General features: G+C 37.5%; 1 protein-coding gene across 2 annotated transcripts in view; it reads right to left on the bottom strand.

Annotated features, from left to right (window-relative positions):
- Positions 1 to 22,017, bottom strand: part of NDUFS4 (NADH:ubiquinone oxidoreductase subunit S4) — a 55,768-nt gene that overhangs the window by 14,897 nt on the left and 18,854 nt on the right. The window contains exon 2 of one of the 2 annotated variants that reach the window (XM_065598946.1): positions 13,863 to 13,941. The exons of the other annotated variant lie outside the window; for it this stretch is intronic. Within the exon in view, the coding sequence (XP_065455018.1) occupies positions 13,863 to 13,941 (79 nt within the window). The remainder of the gene's footprint in view (positions 1 to 13,862; positions 13,942 to 22,017) is intronic. 2 annotated transcript variants of the gene reach the window in all.

Below are 22,017 nucleotides of genomic sequence, written 5' to 3'. Positions count from 1 at the left end.
ACCAGAAAAAAAAGCCTGGCATGCAAAGTCACTCCAAAACTAGAGTATAACATGCCTTTCCCTGGACCATTTGGTCAATATCACTTGCGGTTGTTTTGTCCTGAGAGAAAGCAATAAAATGGCAAACAGTGGCATGTTTGATCACCATTCTAAAAACATTCCACTAATCCATTAACATATTTGAGTGCAGATCCACATTAATTCCATACATTAATTCTCACCTCAAGTGGGAAACATGAAAGGAAGAGAAGGGTGTAAAATGGTGTCCCCTCAAAATTCAAGCTTTAATCTGAACACAGGAAACTACCTTATTTATACACTGCACTATATTCATACAAAAATGTACATATTAAAAGCTAGTTTTCTGTGACAAAGTCACAAAAATGATATTTACATAAGTGTCTCTCTTTTTTAAAGATTTGTTTAAAGACAGTACTAAAAATAAAAATAAATAGAAATATTTTGCTTCCCTCAGTGTCCTGATAAATTTCATAGTGAAGTATCAAAGTATATTCAACAAAACAGCATCAGACAAGGCAAGCACTAAAAAGTATAACGGGTTCAGTCTGTTGCTGGATAGAATAATTGTGTCTTAGAAATTAAAAATAAAGTATCTGGAAATGTAAGTAGTAAGTTCCACATACTTCCACATGAGGTATAAAGAGATCTCGCGCTCAAATATATTTTTGCCGGGAATCACAAAGCGGCAAGAATAAAGCAAAGGAAATGAAATCTTTATTTTGAAATAAAATCATTTTTAATTTCTATAATTCTGCTTTCCAGTTTTGTTAAAACTGGCCTCATAAGTTCAGTGAAATTAAAAAGAAAAATTGCATCAGCCTGATTTGACTAATTCCTGGAAGAAGTTATGAATGTTTCTACTTGAATGGAAAGAAGGGAATCACTGTGAAACTGTATGGAAAAAATAGAAAACTAGGCCTGTATTCTATAAGAGAGAGAGCCCAAACTTGCTCCCACTGAAGTCATTTGGAGTTTTGCCATTGGGACTTCAGTGTGAGTAGAATTTATTCTCTAGTTTAGAATAATGCAACAGCATGTTTAATGGTGGTGGGGAAATCACAGCAGAACACCTTACAACACATCTTGTAAACTGTATTAGTTTCAAAGCATAATATTAAGAATAGACAGAATATTCTTTCTAGAAGTGTCATGTATAGAAGATTTATTTATTCTGCCAGAAGACACACCAAAATGTTTGTTACTAGTTGTAGAATACAAATTTAGTGATATGCATTTTTCTGTACTGTAAAAGGTTTAGATTGTACATATACACTATGCAGTATATATATATATATATATATATATAGATAAAAACAAACATATCACAATGAAATACAAAAAAAGTGTAGTGGTTAAGAATTACAACAATAGCCAAGTTTCTGGATTATGACTTTCCAAATAAATGGAAATAGGGATATTGTTTAACATTACTTGGGCTTACACCAAGAAAGATAACCGTTACATAGCTGAAGTGATTTGATACTGCTTCCTAGCTTCCTATCATTTGCAATTGTTGGCAATATGCCATTGCTATCTTGCTACCACCAGTATTTGTAACAAAAGACATTATTTCTCAGTATCAAAATTGAAAGGTACGGGATGGAAGAGAGCTTAAATTTACTTAATTGCCATCAATATTTCCTGTAGCACCTAGTTATACCCTGCTGGTTTGCCATCTAAGCAATGATCCAGCCCAGTCTGCTTACTCCATAAGGTCTAGCAGAAGTACAGCACAAATAATCAAAAGAGCAAGAGACCAGGAAGGAGCAGTCATACACATCATTGCTCTGTTTCCCTTGACTGAATCTTCAACTCTATACACTACAGATTAACAAAGTTATAACAATTGAGGCTGAGAGTTTTAGACAAAATATTCATCTTGCACTTCTGATTGTTTGTGCTGCATGTCTATTAGATCTCATGGACTAAACAGATTAAGTACTGGTCCAGCCCAGATAGGAAAGCAAAAAGGTACAAACAGGTTCTACAGGAAGTGGTTATGGCAACTCAGTAAGTGAGAGTCTTGCTTAAGAGACAATACTAACCAGTAACCCACCATAACAGTAGCACACACTAGCTTAAAATGCCATTTTTCAGATGAGATGCAAAACTGAGGTCTCGACCACTTATTTCCATTAAAGGTCCAGCAGCACTTTGTGTAATAGGATTGTTGACTCATATAATGGCCACAGGAAGTTTACAGGTGTCGCGCACACACACACAGACACTTTTTTTTTTTTTTTTTTTTTAAAAGGACATACTATCTCCCTCTCATGAGACTAGAATAGCAGTCATAAAAACTCCTGAAAACCAAATTACTAAGATGTCATGATTATATTAACGTATCCAGTCACTACTTCATAGGAAATAAATCAGAAGCAAGACAAATTGAGCAGGTTTTGCTCTACTTTGTTTCTCTTTGGACAATAGTGAGCCCTACAACATTTCCTTTTCCGCATCCATTCCCAGGCATCCATCAGTATAAATTGCTCCAAATATGGACCAGATGACCTTAAATGCTCTTTTCTAAATACTGATTCTAAGAAATCATACTGCACCATGTTAAAGTAGTTCCATTTTATATAGATTAAACCTATAAAAATCAGAGAATTTTAATGCTAATTTATGTCGGATGATATAGTGTGGAGTATGGTCAAAGGAATATTCTCTGCATCTTGAAGTCTTTAAACCATGATTTGAGGACTTCAATGGCTCAGACACAGGTTTGATACAGGAGTGGGTGGGTGAGATTCTGTAGCCTACATTGTGCAGAGTCAGACTAGATGATCATAATGGTCCCTTCTGACCTTAAAGTCTATTATATTTCTGCAATAATGAAATGCTTTTAAAATCACCACTTTGATTCATGCAATTGTGGAACAACTAGGTGTAAAGTCGTAACTCAAAGGTTTGGAATTTAATTCAATAAGCTATCCAGGTCCTTGCACAAGTCTTATTTAAACAAAAAGTAGTGCATTGAGTGAGTGCACAGGAGCTAGCGAGAACAAAAGTGAAAATGGATATTTTTAACTTTAAGGACCAATATTGTCAATAGCAGCAAATACTACTGTTTCACTTCAATTAAGTATAATTCCCAGAAGACCTTACTCCCATGTAAACCAAGAGCCTTCTTTACTGGCACATGTGCTCTTCATTCTTTGCTTCTCTCACGATAAAGAAAGCAATTCCTACTGCTGTAGTAAGTCCTTGCTACATGTAAAACAGTCTTAAAATTTGGGAGAGAACAATGAATGGAAGTAAATCCTAAATAAAATATTACAAATTGCAGTAGTGTTGAATGGGGCATTTTGTACCTCTGTTTAAAAAGGTATTATTAAATTTTAGGAATTATAAGAAACCCCCCAGAATGTTAAAAATTGTCCCCAACTGTAATCTGAGATGTAATTCTTCCATGCAGTAATATGCATAGCTTTTAAATGTTGAAAGCTAGTGCCAAGCAGTGTGCACAATTTCCATATACAGCAGGTAGTGAAGAAAAAAAAAAATGGACACAGTTACCCTAGTTAAAAGAGTACAAAATAGAGAACGGTTATACAGTGTTAGTATACCGCAGTTCTATACATCAGGGATGTTGCAGCTATTAACAGTTTAAACTTTCACTGTATTTTGTTAATTAGTACATAGGACTTTTAAGCTTTTAACATGTTTTAGAAGGTTCTATTCTCTGACTGTGTCGTGTTAGTCATTTCTCTCCATACAAATAAACAAAGCTTCAACGTTTAACCACCACTGATGAAAGCTATAGTTGAATACTATCTTGCAAAATAAAACAAACTTATTGTATTTACAGTATGATTGTTTAATTTAGATTCGTCAATTGGAAACTTTTTGCAATTTCTTTAAAACTTGTGCACTAATATAGCCTATTGATTATTCCTTGTTTGCCTTATGGTCAAGCTACGGTTTAGTTAGAGTTGTGTTTTTCAGAGTTTATCCTTCTCAAGTTGCTGACAGCCATAAATCCTGTTTCCATGCAATTTCTGTGATGCAACAGAGAAAAATCTTGGTCTAAGAAGTTAACAGGTATTGAAGTTAGACATGTCATATATAGGATCTTTGCCTTTAATTTTCTATTGCTATGTAAAGAACAATGAAAACAGAAGAATATATTTTACACCAGTTGTATATTCATAATTCATTTATAAATATGAAAAGTTCAGTTTGGGAAAAACATGATTATGGTAAAAATACATTTCTGTTTTAGTACTGCAATATTCAGCTACTAGCTTATAAGAAAGACAGAATTAATGGATTTGAAGGTGAATTTGAGTCAGACACAGACATGATTGCATTAACAACTTTTTGGTCATTTACAAGTGAAATATTTTAATGTTACAATGTATACAAGTAATGTAAAGTGAAGATTCCTTACTTCTATAGATAATCTAAAGAAGTTTTTGCCTATAGGACTTATTACCTCTAGACTGCTACATTTTAAAATATTTCAAATTATACACAAAACTATTCCATACTGCAAAAATCACTTACATATGCATACACTTATGTGAATAAAAGATTATTTATTAAACTGTTTGCAAAGAAAAGTGAACAGTTCCTCATATGCAAGAACAGAAATATCATACACGTCTTTACAGGAGATACTTGGAAGTTTTTATGATTAGTGGCACATTTTAATCCCCTTTAAGAGAGACAGAAGCCACATTCAACATGTTTTGTCAGCCCTTAGTGGAGATCACTTGTAACATACCCTCTCTCACTTGTTTACCCAACGATCACAGAAAAGGGTAACAAATCTTTCCAGCTTCAGTGAAGATTACCTTTTTCATGAGAAAACAAAGACACTGGGCCACATGCTCTGTTCTACTTTATAGAGTGAAAAAAAAAAAAAAAAAAAAGAGAGGCACTAACCATACAAAAGGGGAGGAGCAATTTCTCTGAAGCATGTTCTTACCAAGATAGACACTGCGTAAGCCACACAGAGAGAACTTGTGAGATGAAAAACTGATATTCTCTGCCACACCCATCCAGCCTCATTATACACAGGTTGCCCCTTTTGTGGGAAACCAGCCCTGAGACGGTGGTTCAAAAGTAACTAAGAAATGCCAAAAATACTGGTGCAACTATAGCCATTCTGCCATTGACCTTAGAGGTGGAGATAGGTGGCAGAACTAGTGCAGAAGCACAGAGCCATTATACAGAGAGACAGGGATTTACATAGGTTTCAGGCCCTTAAATCTCTGTTCCTGAGGGGTAAATCATGCTCCTCCCATTCAAGCCCAACAGAATGATTCAAAGGAAACATTATGAGTGGAAACAATTTCTTGTTCCTTATGCAAGATTTTCCTGTATAGGAAGCAGTTTGGCCTAGAGCTGTTCTTTTACCACACACCTCATATTTATGACACAAATACTGAATGGAAATGATACTTAAGAGTAAATTAGGGCAAGCAACAGCAACATGGACAGGGCCTTTACTTAAAGCAATTCTGAAAAGGGATTGGCTAGTCACACTGGCATTTGGAGTTGTGAAAATAGCCACAATTATTCTTTAAAAGCAAAACTGAGTCATAAGTATTCATTTTTGAGACTTCAATTTAAGAGAATTATATGGCTGGCTAAATTATTTACAATATACTCAAATTACTGTTTGCATATTTACTTATAAAACCAAAACAAGTATTTGTAAGATGAAAACTCTTAACTGTAAAATGTTGCCATATTTAGTATATGTCTTTTAAAAAGCTGTACTAAACTGCCACTATCACAGGTTCTAGAAGACTAGTATTCTTTGATGTAAAATGAAATACTACACAGTGAACAAAAACAAAAACCCTCCTGTCTCCCCCTCAAAGAGACATATCCTTTGACCCAGTGCTTCAGACTAAAGCCTTGAAATTTTTGCACAAGAATGCTGCATGAGGGAAGTCCAGACAAAACAGACACTTGAGATGTTAGAAGGTTGTATAACCACCAGTCTCAGACACTCCTCCTTCCAATAACCTAGCAGAGATAGTGCTACCATGCACCACAAGAAAAGGATCTCAGAAAGAAAACCAATTCCTCTACCTTCTCCTCAAAAACATGCACATGAGAATGTAACCCATCAGCATAACTACGGTACATTTGTTTCAAGATAGCTCAGTAGAAATTGATTCTGAATAAGTTAGGGGCTACTTTAAAAATTCTGCAAATTTAGCATTATAAATATTTTCCATAATGAAAGAAAATGATCCTAATCCTAGAAACACCAATATATTCATGTATCAATATTTGTTTTGTTTTTTTCTCAAAGCTTGTTCACACCATTTTTTTCTTCTTTACAAAAAGAGGATGATACAGTAATTTCTTTACTTGCACTGTCAGAGCTACAGAAAGCTTCTCCTCTCTGCTGGTGAATAACTTGTTTCCTGCAGACATTCTACAGAAAGCTCCATATATATCACTATCAGCCAACTGAACTTGCTAACACCACTACATGCTTAATCAAACAGTAATTACTTACAAAAGCAAGTTGCAGCAAGCACTAGAGGCTGAACTGAGATAGGTTATTCTAATTAAAGAGGGATTTAATTGCCAGGCAGCGAAATGCAATGAACTAACAATCAATATACTAGATGATCTGTAAATATAAATGTGTGCTGTATTTAAGATATTTCTAGCAGCAACTGTACCAAAACAACATTTTAATATAAATTACTATTTTAGCAATAAATGTTTGTTCTGGTGATCAAGTGTGTCACCAGTGTACATTTACAACATTATTATTTTTATTATTATAGTACCAAGCGGCCCTGGTCATGAATCAAGGCTCTATTGTGCTAGGCGCTGTACAAATACAAAATAAGACAGACTGTAATATTTCTGGGGCAGGGACTAAAGTATAAGATAAGAGACGACAACAGATGATGCAATACAGACAGATGAAGAGTACAAGGAAATAATGAGATAATACCAGTCACTATAATAGCCAGCGGTCTCAGCAAACCAGTGACCTAATGGTTGTCAAGTTTTGGTAGGTATCACAACAAAAGAGAATTTTAAAGGTGGATAATGATGTAGTTTTTCAGATTAGAGGCAGTATAGAAGAAAGCACAAAGGACTAAACGATTACCTTAATTTTTTTAAAACCAGATACTGTAAAATGCACAAAGTTAGCAGCAGTTTCAACTGCTGTCCAAGCGATCTATGTTAAAAGCATTCTGAAAATCAACATACAGCATGTCCGCTGTATCCCTATTGTAAAATGCTGTAGTATTGCTCAGAGAATTTCCAGTTAAGTAAGATTTCCTCTTCTTGAAAGTACAGTAAGCCTATATTTAATAAAGCTGTAATTTGCCAAATGTCTCTCCTTTCAATTCACAAAAATAGCTTCTAAGACAAACTCCAGAAAGGATATCACACTGATTTGCCTCTAACTTTGCAGTGTACTCAAGCTTTGTTTTCAAGAAGTAGTTATACCACCAGACATTTTTTAGTTTTTTTGGATCTGCTGGAAAATGATCCAAACGTTTAAGGGTGTGCTAAAACTCTTATTGCTGTGTCCTTTATATTATAGCACTCTAGACAATAGGAGACATTTGAAAACGTCTAACTTTTCATGACCATTTTCCACATATGGGTACATATTTCTATTTTGTGCTGCAGTGTCACCATTGTTTAATATACTCCATACTATGGCTTCTTTAATCAAGCCCAAATTATATTTTCACTACTTTCCAAGCCAGGGAAATGAATGAAGGTAAACTGGTTACAAGCTGACATGGCTAAATGATGCTTGCTGGTAGGGCAAGCTTCTAGAGAAGTGGACTGGGATAGTTTCTACAGTTGGTTACTGAAAGTATATGCATGCCAAAATGGCTCACATGCTAGGAATCCTATTGATCCATCATTAATCCTGTATTCTCAGATAGTAAAAATCACTACAGGCCATCACTACCACCTATGGATGGTCAACAGGTTGCCACTATTACTCCCCTTTGATGTAGTCATCCATCTGTTATTTCAAGGCTGGACTGTTGTAATGTGCTGTATACTTAAAGACCTCTTAAAAGTCGCAGCAGGTGAGGCATGCAACTGTCTACCTCCTGACTGGAGTGAGTGCTTACATGTTTGCACTGGCTTCCCATTCACTTACATGTACAATTACTTCAAATGCCAGTTCTCTGAATTCCTGTCTACAGAAGGAAACTGACCCATTGATGACAGTTTTAAGTAACAAGTTCTCCTAAACTGATTCCAAGAAAACAGCTTAACTGATAATATAGACAGGGCAAAGCCATTTCAGCATAGTCGCTGAAATGTCAATAGCTTGGCCACATACAGGATTTTGTCACTACAAGCACCACTGCAAGTAGCTTGTCATGCTTGTACTACATCTCACTGTCTATGTACAAAAAAGAAAAAAAAATGCAAAAAGCGTTCACAGCACAATAGCAACTGTAAGCAAGGCTTCGCACTGCTGTATCCCGCAGCAGGTCACTGTGCTCCATAACAGTGCTAATATAAACAGAAAGCATTTGTGTAGCACCTGTAGCTTGTGCAGCACCTGTAGTCCACCTAGCAGAGACTCTTGCCATGTCTCCTGTATTTTTACTTCTTGTTTTGTGCGCTACTGTAACTTATGTACAGTTATATGAGTTCTCTTTAAAGGTATAAAGCATGCAATATTATGGATTTTCTTGTTTAAAAATATTTTATGCAATACTGATGTCAACCAGTCTTATCCATTGAAAAAAGCTTTATGAAAATGTTGGTACAGCACCTCTTCAACTGTGGACAGCTACTTCCACAGAACGGTGCTTTGCTGGAAACTATGCAATAGGTACCCACTGTACAATGGTAGTATGCCAAATGCAAGGCCTGCTTGGGGCAGACACGCTAAACAGGCTTACAACCGTACAAATGAAGCTTGTAAGTTGCAATAGTGGAATTTTTTACTTTCTGCAATACTAATCATACTTTCTGCAATGACGTTCAAACTATGTTGTCCCATCTATATTTGCAGTTACATTGTTTTAAGCATCACTTGAGGGAGATCCACTGCTAAAAGACCTTGTCAGTGACAGCCCAGGGTCTCAGAACACTTCTCACGCTGCTATTTATCCTAGCAGTTGAGAACAGATGGAATGCCCTTGCTGTAAGCTTAATGGATAAAATGCCAGGCCTTTGGAACTCAACCCTACTGGTGACGCACCAGAGCTTGAGTTTGACCAGAGATTCAGGATATGATGCAACACCCTTGATTTTGTTTAGCTTTGTTTATTTTATATATATATTTTGTTTTATTTTGGCTTTGGCTATTCATCGAAGATACCTTAACATCTGGACTACACAGGAAATGAAAGTGGTAATCATGACAGGGGTATTAGAGCATCATCACTTCTTGAAGGTTATAGTGGATCACAAACTAAATGTAATACAGTTGCAAAAAAAGTGAAGATCATTCTGAAATGTATTAGCAGGAGTGTTGTAATCAAGATATGAGACATAATTCTTCCACTCTACTCAGCACTGATAAGACCTCATCTGGAGTACTGTATCCAGTTCTGGGAACCACACTTTGGGATGTGCACAAATTGGAGAAAGAGCAACAAAAATGATTAAAGTTCTAGAAAGCATGACCTATGAGTAAGGCCCTACCAAATTCACGGCCGTGGAAAAAAACGCGTCACGGACCGTGAAATCTGGTCTCCCCCATGAAATCTTGTTTTGTGTACTTTTACCCTATACTATACAGATTTCACGGAGGAGACCAGTGTTTCTCAAACTGGGGATCCCGACCCTAAAGGGGGTCGCAGGGAGCCGCAAAGTTATCGTAGGAAGGTCATGGTATTAGCAACCTTATTTTGGCACTGACTTCAGAGTTGGGTGGTCGGAGAGCGGCAGCTGCTGGCTAGATGCCTAGCTCTGAAGGCAGCACCCTGCCAGCAGCAGCGCAGAAGTAATGGTATGGGCATTGCCATCCTTACTTCGGCACTGCTGCTGGTGGCAGCACTGCCTTCAGAGCTGCGCTCCCAGCCAGCAGTTGCTGCTCTCCGGCTTCCCAGCTCTGAAGGGAGAAGAGCCACCACCAGCAGCGCAGAAGTAAGGGTGGCAATACTGTGACGCCCTACAATAACCTTGTAACCCCCCCCCACACCCTTTTGGGTCAGGACCCCTATAATTACAACACTGTGAAATTTCAGATTTAAATATCTGAAATCATGAAGTTTATTATTTTAAAAATCCTATGACTGTGAATTTGGTAGGGCCCTACCTAGGAGGAAAGATTGAAAAAAAAACGGATTTGTTTAGTTTGGAGAAGAGAAGATGACGGTCTTCAAGTACGTACAAGGACATTATAAAGAGGAGGGCGATAAATTGTTCTCCTTAGCCACTGAGGACAAGACAAGAAGTAATGGGGCTTAAATTGCAACAAGGGAGATTTAGGTTAGAAATTAGGAAAAAGTTCCTAACTGCAAGGGTAGTTAAGCACTGGAACAAATTACCTAAGGAGATTGCAGAATCTCCATCATTGGAGGTTTTTAAGAACAGGTTAGAAAAACACCTGTCAAGGATGGTCCAGATAATAATTAGTCCTGCCTCGAGTGCAGGGAACTGGACTAGACAACCCAATAAGGTCCCTTCCAGTCCTACATTTCTATGATAAAAGAAATTCCATCCTCAGGCTGCAGTGTAGTTATAAAGCACTTTTAATTTTCTTCTTTTGGATTATCATCGAAGTGCCTTACTGACATTACAGCCATATGTATGTATGTACATGTAATGTTACATTTTTCCTACTAGATATTGTCATATGTGCAACTGATCTACTGAGAAAGATGTGTCAGATGTAGGGAATGTGGTTGTGACAAAGCGAGGGATTTTCTTATTTTTTCAATGGTTTGCATGCAGAGTGTGGGAGACTTGGTTTCCCTGTGTTTTGCTTATTTAACGAGGTGGTGGGAGAGGGGGGTTGTTGTTGCAGAGGACTAGCGGTGATCTCGCCTAGCAGTTGGGACCCTGGATAACAGCCTGGAGATTGGGTACCCTAGTGACTAGTCACCAGGAGGCCCACCCCAGCTTGGAAGTCAGCTGGTTCAGGTCAGTGGGAGGACAATGGGCTGAGGAGAGAGGACCCCGTGACCTGACCAGACGGTTCCAGCCAGTGGGGAAACAAAGGATGGAAGAGAGAGGGCCCAGGTGGCCTGTTTATCTGGGACTGAAGACAAAGGACAGAGGAGGGGCTGTTGGGGGAGGTGATATAGGATGGTCAGCTGGAAGAAGGGGGCTTCTGGACTGCGGAGAGAGAGCAACCAGAGCTCACTTGGATGGGGAAAAAGACCTAGATGAACTGTGTTGAGGGCTGCTAGGCCCGAGGGCCCTGAGAACTTCCTGTGTTGTGTTCAGATGTTCAATAAACCCTTCTGTTTTACGCTGGCTGAGAGTCACTGCAGCTTAGAGATCGGGGTTGCATTATTTCCTCTGGGTATGAAGGTCTCGGGGGTCCAGAGCGAGGGGACTCCCTGAGGTGGCCCACGGCAAGAGCATGCTGAAGGTTCAGGGAAGTGCAGATCCAGGAGGCGCTGAAACACAGGGCTTAACCCCCAGAGAGAATGTGAACCCTCGAGAAGGGCTGTCACACTGAAGGGGGTTCCTCCCAGGGACCGTACGGAGCCGAGAGAGAGCATGAGTCCTGGGAGTCTATGACAGTAGTTATGACAAAATTGGGGGGCGAGGGGGAGGAAATAAGAGTTCAACTCATATTGCACAGTATGGTTTAATGAGCTCTGATAAGGAGATGTCTACACATGCAGCAAATATGAAACTTTTCCAGGGGGGAAAAGTACCAGTTTCTGCAATGTAATTTAACTATATAATTATGCATAGATACAGTGTAGTTTCATTATGCTTAGCACTAGTTTTTGAAAAAATGAACAGAAAATTAAGTATCTGAAAGTCTCTGAAAAGTGATTTGCTGCTAAATAAGGGATTTAATCCTAATTTACAACTGAGTTAATGTAAAATTTAATAAAAATGAATTTATGCCAACAACCAAAATCAAGTTATTTACATAGCAACCTAATCATCAAACATTCACTTGAAACCCCTCCTCGTTTATAAACATGAACTATTAAAGGCCTGTCATTTTTATTCAGGTGTGTGTTTTTCTGAATGGTTTCTACATTCACTCCATTACAAACAAATCTAATCAGACTGTAATTAAGTCTACAGACACAGTAGTTGAAAAGATTCATAGTATTACAAAAATTAATCTCAAGCCCTGTATGAGCACAGAAGAAAAAAATTCCAGTAAGATCGACAAATAAATTGTAAATAAACAACAGTATTTGGTTAGACCTATTACCACAGTACTGGACAAAATGAACATTTAACCATCTTATTTACTATTTAAAGGGCTGCCAGATTAATACTGTATTTACAGAATTAATCAGAGATTGCATTATCAAATTTGAAAGTATTGTACATAATACCAAAAAATCCACAAAATGTACAAATTGAACTTGACCCCTTTATACAAGATACATGTAACTATAATACAAATTACTACTCCAGTGTTAAACCTTTAGATTAGGGAACAGTGCTACAATAATTCTATGAAATGCAATTCATAAGATAATTATTAAAGCTAGGAAAAACAGGAACATGAGTATTTAGGCAGCATCCAGTGACTTTTAATCCATATACTGAAAACTGAACTATTGTATTTAAGTTTCTATACATAAAATGGCACATGCTGCACAACAAGTTACACATTTGTCCAACTAAATAACCACATCTGCCAAAATAGAGAAAAAAAATCTTAACACTAAAGTTTATAAACTAGAACTATGTTTATTATTTTTGAAAATGAGATTCAGATAAAAATGATTACGGGTACTGTAATGTATTTACAGATAATCTGAACAGTTACCAGTTGACATAGATAAAGAAAGAATGACCCATATTTATATTATGGAAACTATGGGAAATAAAGTTTTAAAAAGATGTTCAAAAGCTTTAGATGTCTCAATACTGAAGTTACTATTACACATTTTCAATTCAGATGATAAAAAATTTCAAGTATTTCTTTTTATTCCCAAGAAGTTAAGATGCTTTTTTGTACGCCTGAAGGTAAATATAATATGAACTATCTATTATGGGATTTTTTTTAAATTAAGATTTAAAAGTGGTAAGAAAGCCAATGAAAAACATGCTTTTGCTATGACACATTCCCACCAGAAGGCCTGGAAGTCTTACAAAACTTATGCTATTGTATATTGTAAGCATAAGTATCAGGTTGCATCTAAAGTAACGGACCACACATTGCAAAATTTATAAGAGAAGGTTGCCAAAATTCTAATCTGCTACTGATTAGGAGAAGAATGCTATGCATTTGTTCCTAGTTGTAATCTAACCCTCATGCATATTCAAAAGCCGAGTATAGGTACAAAGTAACACTAACTTCGCATCGTTCTTTAGACTATTTCTTCAGCACTGTAGAACCCAGTAAAGTCAATTTTAGGAAGCAGTGGTAAATTCTGTGTGATTTCGCTAAAAAAGGCAAATGTATAGCTTTCAAAAATAGCACTTTCATTACAAAAATAGAGTTCTTACTGCTTCTTGACCACAAAATAAACACCACCAAGATAGTTTCATAATTCTGTATTGTTTAATATTTGTAACCATGAATTTCTTTCACGTACAGATTTCCTTATGGCTCACTAATATTCCCACTTTAAAATGTACGAGAGATTTTTGCTTTGTAGTTTACATTTATATGGCTTTCCTACAAGAGCAGGGAAGACCATACTGATGCCTATTGTGCAGAAATAACCCTGAAGGCAGTATCATAGCAGTGTGCAGTAGAAAACCCTTACCAATTTTTCATCAACTGTGATGAGTTGCGTGTCTTGAGCTTGGTCCTGTGCCAGCCGCCATGTGGAAGTGCTCAGTGACCTGCAGTGCAAGACTTGAAGTTAAAAAATGATTCATGCAATGAGAAAATAGAGGCAGACAAATCTTACATAAACAAGTTACTTTATCAATATCCATCTTGTAAAAAAAATGGAAGAGGGAGAGATGAGGGCACAAAAATCCTTTTTCTCCCCAATTAGTTCTGTCTGCTGAGTTTTTGGCAGACTCCCACTTAGCAGTTCACAACAGGCTGCACTTTATGTCAGCCTACAGGCTCTCTGTCACAGAGAGACTGCCAGTGGCAAGGACTGTACTGCTCTATATGAATGTACAGTAGTTGGTTTGTCACGAACAGACAAAAACACAAAGCTGCTGCAAGTATTCAGGAACTCTGATCCTAAATGATGGCATCAGAGGAAAACAATCTTAATTCTATCCCAATGGTGTAAGCTAGTTGTACCGTTTAATAACAGGATATTAAACAAACTCACTCCTCTTAACTGATAATTCAGATACAAATTCTGTCTATACGACTAGGTACAGCTCATTTTGATTCATTTCTACCTCAATTGTTGATCTTTTTAATAACTTCCAAACATTTTGGTTAACCTTTTAGCATAATTAGTAAAACCTATAACATTAAGTATGGGCACAACTATGAAGCCAATTCTGCTCTCAGTTAATTCAGTGATGGTTTTGCCATTAATTTTTATGGAGTCACTAGGAGCAGGATTGGGCCCCACAAAAGCAGTTGGTCCCTTGGCAAAACAGTACAACAGCAAGTGAAAGAGCAGTTTTCTCTGATAACTCTGTGTGCTTCATGTTTAATTCAGGTTGCTTTAAACAAATGATGCATTAAAGTGAGAGAATATATAAAGTACAAAAAAGAGTGGACCAGGCTACTGTAGTTTTCGATTGTCCTTCAGAGGTTACATAATTCAGAAAGTTAGACATATATCATAATGCAAATGAAATTTATGAGATTTTTGTTTATGAGGTGTCATGGCTGACTTGCTGGTGATTTATTGGCATATCTTTTATCGCTACATTATACAATTTTTGAAAGCCAACCATGCAACATGAGTACATTCTGAAATCCAAATTTTTCAGGAACAGAATGACAGTATGTTCAGATTTTTTTTTTAAATACTATCTAAGCCAAAAATAGAAGCCAACAACTATGTACATTTGTTTAGTAGGCTACAATGCGAAATACAGTTTAAGAACTATGAGTTTGCATACAAGCATTCAAGAACAAATTTGAAAAGCATGTCATAAATTATGTACAGTGCTTTGAAGGTATAGAGTCCAAATGGCTATTATAAATTAATCTATTCCCAAAACTTAGTAATATGCCAGCTTTACTGCATTTTCCAACATCAACTAAATTAATTCCCCCATTTTAGAGAAAACAGTCCAATTAACATTTAAAGTGACTGAAAAAGTTATTTTAACAATGATGACAAAGTTCTAGCTATTATTGCTTGGAAGAGTTTGAGATCACTGAGCACAGGTCAAGCCACAACTATTTTATGCAAAGTTATAATTGGAATTAGTAGGATCCAACTCCATTTGTCCAGGAAAACAACAACATTCCAAGAGGTTATGTTACTATTATTTCAAGCTCAACGCAATTCTACTTCAGTTGTGTATTCCCATTGGTCTATGTTATTTAATGTGCATTAATGCAGCTCATATTTAACTATATTAAATTTGATTTGCCAAAAAAGCAGTTTGCCATCAATTACAAAACAAATTCCTTCTTTTATTATTTTTACTTTTTCATGATAATGCAGCCTTCTTAAGTACAAAAATTCTTGCATCATCCCACTTGAACACGTGAACTCATCATTCTTGCTTGACTGACAGATTTCCTCTGTGGCAGCACTGGAATAATAGAAACCAATTGTTCTGGGTGACTTCAGCATAAATGCAGATGACGAACCTTCTTAATTAGCTTAAGGTCTCTTGGCTATAGTGACAACTGTGTGTCTGTCTCAGGTAGCTTCTGGCTCAATTCTAGCAGGTGGCTGAACTCTGGATCTTGTTTTTGGGACTGACATTGGAGGTGGAGGGGTGAGAGAAAGGGGATATGCCTTTGTAGACTGACCATTATCCACCTCTGTTTTGTTGGTTGAAGCACTCACTTCTGTCAAGCTTTCTTGATGGTCTGATCTTGCAGGCTTACTGGACTGCCTTTCGTAATGTGCCTGTACAGTGCCTAGCCAAATGATGTTCTGATCTATGACTGGGGCTCCTAGATACTACTGCAGTACGAATAATAAGTTATAATCTACTGTTTCAGAGGGCTCAAAGGAAATTGGCAGGGCTCTGGGAGTATGGGTGAAGGAGTTTGGAGCGCAGGTGGTATTCTCTTCAATTCTTCCTGTCAAAGGTAGGGGCCCGGGCAGAGACAGATGCATCATGGAGGTGAATGCCTGGCTGCGAAGATGGTGTCGCCAGGAGGGCTTTGGCTTCCTAGACCACGGGATGCTATTCGAGGAAGGACTGCTAGGCAGAAATGGCATTCACCTTTCGAGGAGAGGAAAGACCCTATTTGGACACAGACTGGCTAACCTAGAATCTATGAATCTATAAAAGAATGGCTCACTGGGACCTTTTAGTGATATTTCATCCTTTACCCATGAACACAACCTTCTCTGGTTCCATCTTACACAATAGTATTTTTTTTCAGATGAAGCAGAAGGAAATATGGGTGGGGCATTGGGGGGAGAAGTCTTGGTCCAAATAGGAATAATTGAAACTAAAGAGCTTATATGGATATCTTCACCTTCACAATATCAATCAGCAGAACAGTCCAGGAGGATGAGCCCAGGTTAAATCAAAACTGTTTACATCCAGAATATTAAGGAATTTCCAAGCTATTTTAACAATAAGATCACATAGATCAGACTGATCTGTTGGTAGGAAAGGTATGCTTGGAAGAGAGTGGGGAGTGTCAGTACACAGGCTGGGTTTCAACTATTGCTGCTTCCTGAGGTTCTTGGAGTGCTAGGGATGTGCAGACTAAGTCATGCTAGTCAGATTCAGGTCTCTCTTGGCTGGTGAAGGACAGTGGGGAGATAATAAAACCATAATTGGAACAGATTTTTTACGACTCCCCGCAGAAGAGCAAGATATCAGCTCTGCTTAAAAGGCTATCTGACCCTTGCTCAAGAAACCATTTTGATGCTGACAATAGTCCAATTTCACTCTGTTTTGAAACTGTCATACCAGAAGAAGTTTAAAATGGTTTAGCAAGGCAACTACAGCATTGTCTGCATTCTCCAATCTCTGATCCTACACATCTTCAAATGTGGTATAGTACACAGAAGGTCATGGTTTTTTTGGTTGAGGATCATCTTATGGTGATGAAGATCGTACTACGCCCATAGCAAATTTTGAGATGCATCAGCCATTTTTTAATATCAACTGGCCATGAAGTGCAGATGATACAGCTGTGGACACTGCAGATGTTGATTAGTTACTGAAGTTTCTCAGTTCTGTTCATTCTGAAAGCTACTAGGAGGAGAGTGTGACAGGTTCCCCCTGGAAACTGGGGTACCACTGAGCCCTCTGACCCACCAGCCTAAGCTCCTCAGCCTGTGCTGCTGTGACAGGCTGCAGACCTGCTCCTGGTCTTACATTTCCACCAGCACACACACAGGTAGGGACACACCCAGCTCTCTGACTAGCCACTGCACAAACCAACCAACAGTAAAAAGGCTAAAGCCACGGTAACTCTCAGCTCCCTAGGCACGCATTCCCCCTGGAGCATAAACCCAAAATTATACTGTCTTGCGCTGCACAAAACTGTACGGTGTAAACTCAGAGTCCCCACCCCGCAATGTGAAGAGGAATATGCAACAGCCTCTCTGAGCTAAGATTCCCAAGCACCTCACTCCAATTCACTGGTGTAGATAAAGCAAAAACAAGTTTATTAACTACAAAAGATAGATTTTAATTGATTATAAGTGATAGCAAACAGATCAAAGCAGATTACCTAGTAAAAAACACAAACTAAGTCTAAGATACTAGAAAGATAGGATATGAAATAGCAAATTCTCACCCTGGCTGATGATACAAGCAGGCTGCAGATTCTTAAGGGACAAACTGCACTTGCTTTACAGCTTGGAATCCCCAGGTCTTTCATACACAGGCTAGAAATCCCTTTAGCCTGGGTCCAGCACTTCCCTCAATTCAGTCTTTGTTCCTCAAGCGTATCCAGGATTCTTCTTGTGTGGGGAGTGATGTCACTCCCTGCCTTATAGAGCTTTAGCATATTTCAGGAACCCTTTGTTTCAAAACTTGATTCCCTGACCGGTTTGTGGAAAAATACTGACATCCCAAGATGGAGTCCAGAGACATATGGTCTGGTCACATGACCTTGCATACCTGAGTTATAGCAGTCTAGAACATTCACAGGAAGGTTAAGTTCTTCCAGGGTCCATTGTCTTTGGCTTCTTCACTGTTGTACCAGAAAGGCTAGTTGTGGGTGTCACCCAGAGTAAGCATGATTGAAATGCAGACACATAGTCAATATTCCTAATTTTAGATACAAAAATGATACATGCATACAAATAGGATAATCATATTCAGCAAACCATAACTTTTCCAATGACACTTCACATGATCTGTCTTGTACAAAATGCATCATAATTATACCATAATCATATAATAATATCACTGTTCAGAATATGGGGTGTAGTGTCACAGAGAGTTTTCAGCAATTACTCTTCTGTTCAGATGCTCCCATCTATTATGTCAGAAAGAAACTGTATAGGAGTTGGAGAACAATTTTGTAGCCAACAGAGTGCTGCCCACAGAGCATTCCTGAGGAGCAAAAGAAAAATAACTTTGCAACAAAGCATTGTATTTTCAAATAGGAATAAAGATTCACTAAAGAGAAAAAACAGCAAAACGTTTAACTGAACTAGCTGTACCTGCTAGAAAAAGAAGTACTCAGTGTTTTCAAACAACGCTATGTAATATTTTCACCACAAGTCCTTTATTTATTTTTGCACTCATCAACTGCGAGAAGGAATTATATCAACTGCTTGGGCTGGTATATAGGAAAAGAAGTTAGAAGACCACTGAAAACTTATGAACTCAGTATTCATTCTATTTTAATCTTTGATTTTCAAATAACTTTTTACTTCACTATAATAAAGACATGCATACTAGTCTAGGTATGCTTTGGCTTAGATAAATAATTCTTTTAATGCAAATAGCATTTTGATCATAAAGCACTAGTAGAAATCTGTTGTTCTTGAGATCAGTGGATAACCAAGACTTAAAATGAAGTTTTACTTTAAAAAGGTGGCTCTAAAAATGGCAAAATGGATGCCAAAGTTTATTCTTTTAATTTGCATATCAAATATTCTCAAGTTTCTTTTACAAATTTTACAATTTTTCCACTTTTACAAATATTGCTAATGTGTGTTCATTTTATATTCTATCTTTATAATTTCCATGTTAGTTTCTTAACTCTGAAAGAGTTGTTACAAATTTAGTGCCAAACGACATTTGATCATGAGTTTTCACCAAATTGTTCAGAGCCAATCCAATCCCTTTCTTTTAAATTTGTGTTTAGGAAATTATGAGTAGTTAAACGTTAGCTCATTTTTAAATGAAGTTTTGGTATTGGAATTTCTAAGGATTTTTCCTCTCTGAAAAATTCACACAGACATCCAATCATGTTTTCTTTGTGTAGGTAAATAAAGACTAAAAAAAATGGAACAGACAGATCACCAGTGCATTAAGTTAAAAATGGAGTGGCTGGCACTGGCCAAGCTAACGAAGCTACCCAGGGAAAAGATCTCTCATACTAGAGGGCTCTTTAATCTAGCAGAAAAACATATACGAGATTGAATGGCTGGAAGTTGAAACTCCACAAATTCAAACTTGCATTAGGGCATAAGATTTTATCAGTGAGAGTTATCAATCATTCAATCAGCCAGCTAGGGTAATCCACATCAAGGATTGTGGTGAATTCTCCAGTACTTGAAGTCTTTAAATTAAGATTGGATCTCTACGAGATATGCTCTAATGCAACCACGTTATTATATTTGATGCAGGAATTACTAGGGGGAAAGGAGGGCAGGAAATTGATAGCTTGTATTATGTGGGAGGTAAGACTATATGATCACAATGGTCTTTTATGGCCTTACAAATCTATGATACGAGGATGACAAAAAAAAAAAAAATCCAGTAAGCCCTGTTTACCTCTGTGGTGGACATGGCTCATGAATCTTTAGTTCTGAATGAAAACACCCTAATGGCAGATCAACCTGCAAAACTTCTAGTGTTTGAGGAATTATATTGGCTGGAGTTGGATATTTTTTTTTTCTTTTCTATACTATCAACCAAATGTAAGCCAAATTAAGCATATTCCAAGTCTATTCCTCACAGATAGAAAGGGTGTCAGTTACTACAGAGGACTATTCCCCACAACCCAGTTATTTGCATTCAAATTCCAAATCTTTTTGACAAAGTTTACTTAAGTTTGGCTGATAGTTCTGGGCTCTCTTTACGGAATGAGAGAGAAAAGTGTGCAAGGACAGTTCCGTGAGGTCCAGAAATTATGAACTCTCAGCCCAGAAGAGTGCTACTGGAATTACTCATTAATTTTCTTCAGAAGTAGAAGGAGTAAAATAGGCAGACGGATTAATTTTGAAACAGTATATTCAGAGCCACTGCCTCCTAATGGGTCAGGAATAAACTCTTGTTCTGTCATTTCAGTCTGCTTACCAAAAGATCCCAGTTTTGCTATGGACAAAAAGACTCCACTCAGTTCACCTCTTGTCTACTTATCCAGTTGTGCTGTGCTGATTTTTGCTATGCAGACCCCAAGAAGAGGTTACACTTGTTTGTCTGTATAGGCCATCACTCTAGTGCTGTCCATCATAGTGGACAGGTTGAAGTTACACCTGTTTTTGTAAGAGAAAGATGAGCTAGTCAAATAGCTTGGTTCCCTAGCCAGTTTCTGCTTCTTTTCATGACTATCTTCCCTGTACTAAGGATTTACAGTCAAACAGACTGGCAATCATAAGCCTATATGTTTCCTCAAATCAGATGACCTCTTTGAATCTGTTCTTGCTTGCTACCAGGCTAGGGAAGAGTCTGGGAGCTCTCTATTTGAAATGGGGTTGAAAATGAGCATCCAAAAGAGATGAGATAGCTGGAACCTGAAGTAGAAGCATATGGAGTCTCTCGTGTCAGTAGAACACATGATACTAGCATATCTTTCGGGCTTAACAATTTTTTGAACTATAGAAGCTATTGACTGATTTTTATCTTTCATGGGAAATTAACTTGTGGAACTTGGTATTGATTTTGATTCTACAGTATTTGATAATTTGAGTAGGAGTAACCTGACTATTCAAAGTTCACAATCATTGCAAGAAATTTTGGTCTGATTTTCAAAGGTGTTGAATACGAAAAAATCTCACTGAATTGATCTCACAGGGTGCTACTTGAACTCAGAGCCAGCAGCTTCAAAAACTTATCCCCCCTTCAACCTTTCACTATCCTCAGGTTCCTTCCCCTCAAAATACAAGCACATCTCAGCCTTCCTCAAGGGTGCCCATTAGGGAGTCATTTGAAATTCCCTAATCCTGACCAATCAGTAGCTCTAATTTACACCATTGGTGTAAGATCCCACAGCAACCTTATACCTGGGAAGATAAGGCATAGCAGCGCTCCTCATTCCCATCATGACCACTTTTCCTCTTTACATCAGGGAAGCAGAAGCCAGCTCTGCTGATACCATCACCATCCGAGAGTTCTGCTATAAAGGAGAACTCTCTGCTGACCATTCGTGGCTAGTTTAAATCCACTTTGTGCCATTCAAGCTCAAGAAGTGCCAAGTGGACTTACCAGACCTGAGCTTCAGCTCAGATTTGTTAAATATGGAAAAACATTTTATAAATATTTTAGCTAAATTTTACATGAAAATTAAGCAACGCATTTGGCCTAAACACTAGTCTTGAAAATGTGTTATTTTTAATCAGATTTTAAGATTCCACTGACTGATTTTAGGTGAAACTAAGACGACTACATATTAACCAATACATAGTAACACAACTCCATTTCTTTTTTTGCATTTAAATACACAAC

This window comes from Chrysemys picta, chromosome 6 (genome assembly GCF_011386835.1).
Source record: "Chrysemys picta bellii isolate R12L10 chromosome 6, ASM1138683v2, whole genome shotgun sequence".
Lineage (NCBI taxonomy): Eukaryota > Metazoa > Chordata > Testudines > Emydidae > Chrysemys > Chrysemys picta.
Note: the sequence above shows the minus strand (reverse complement) of the source record. Positions and strands in the feature narration are given on the sequence as shown.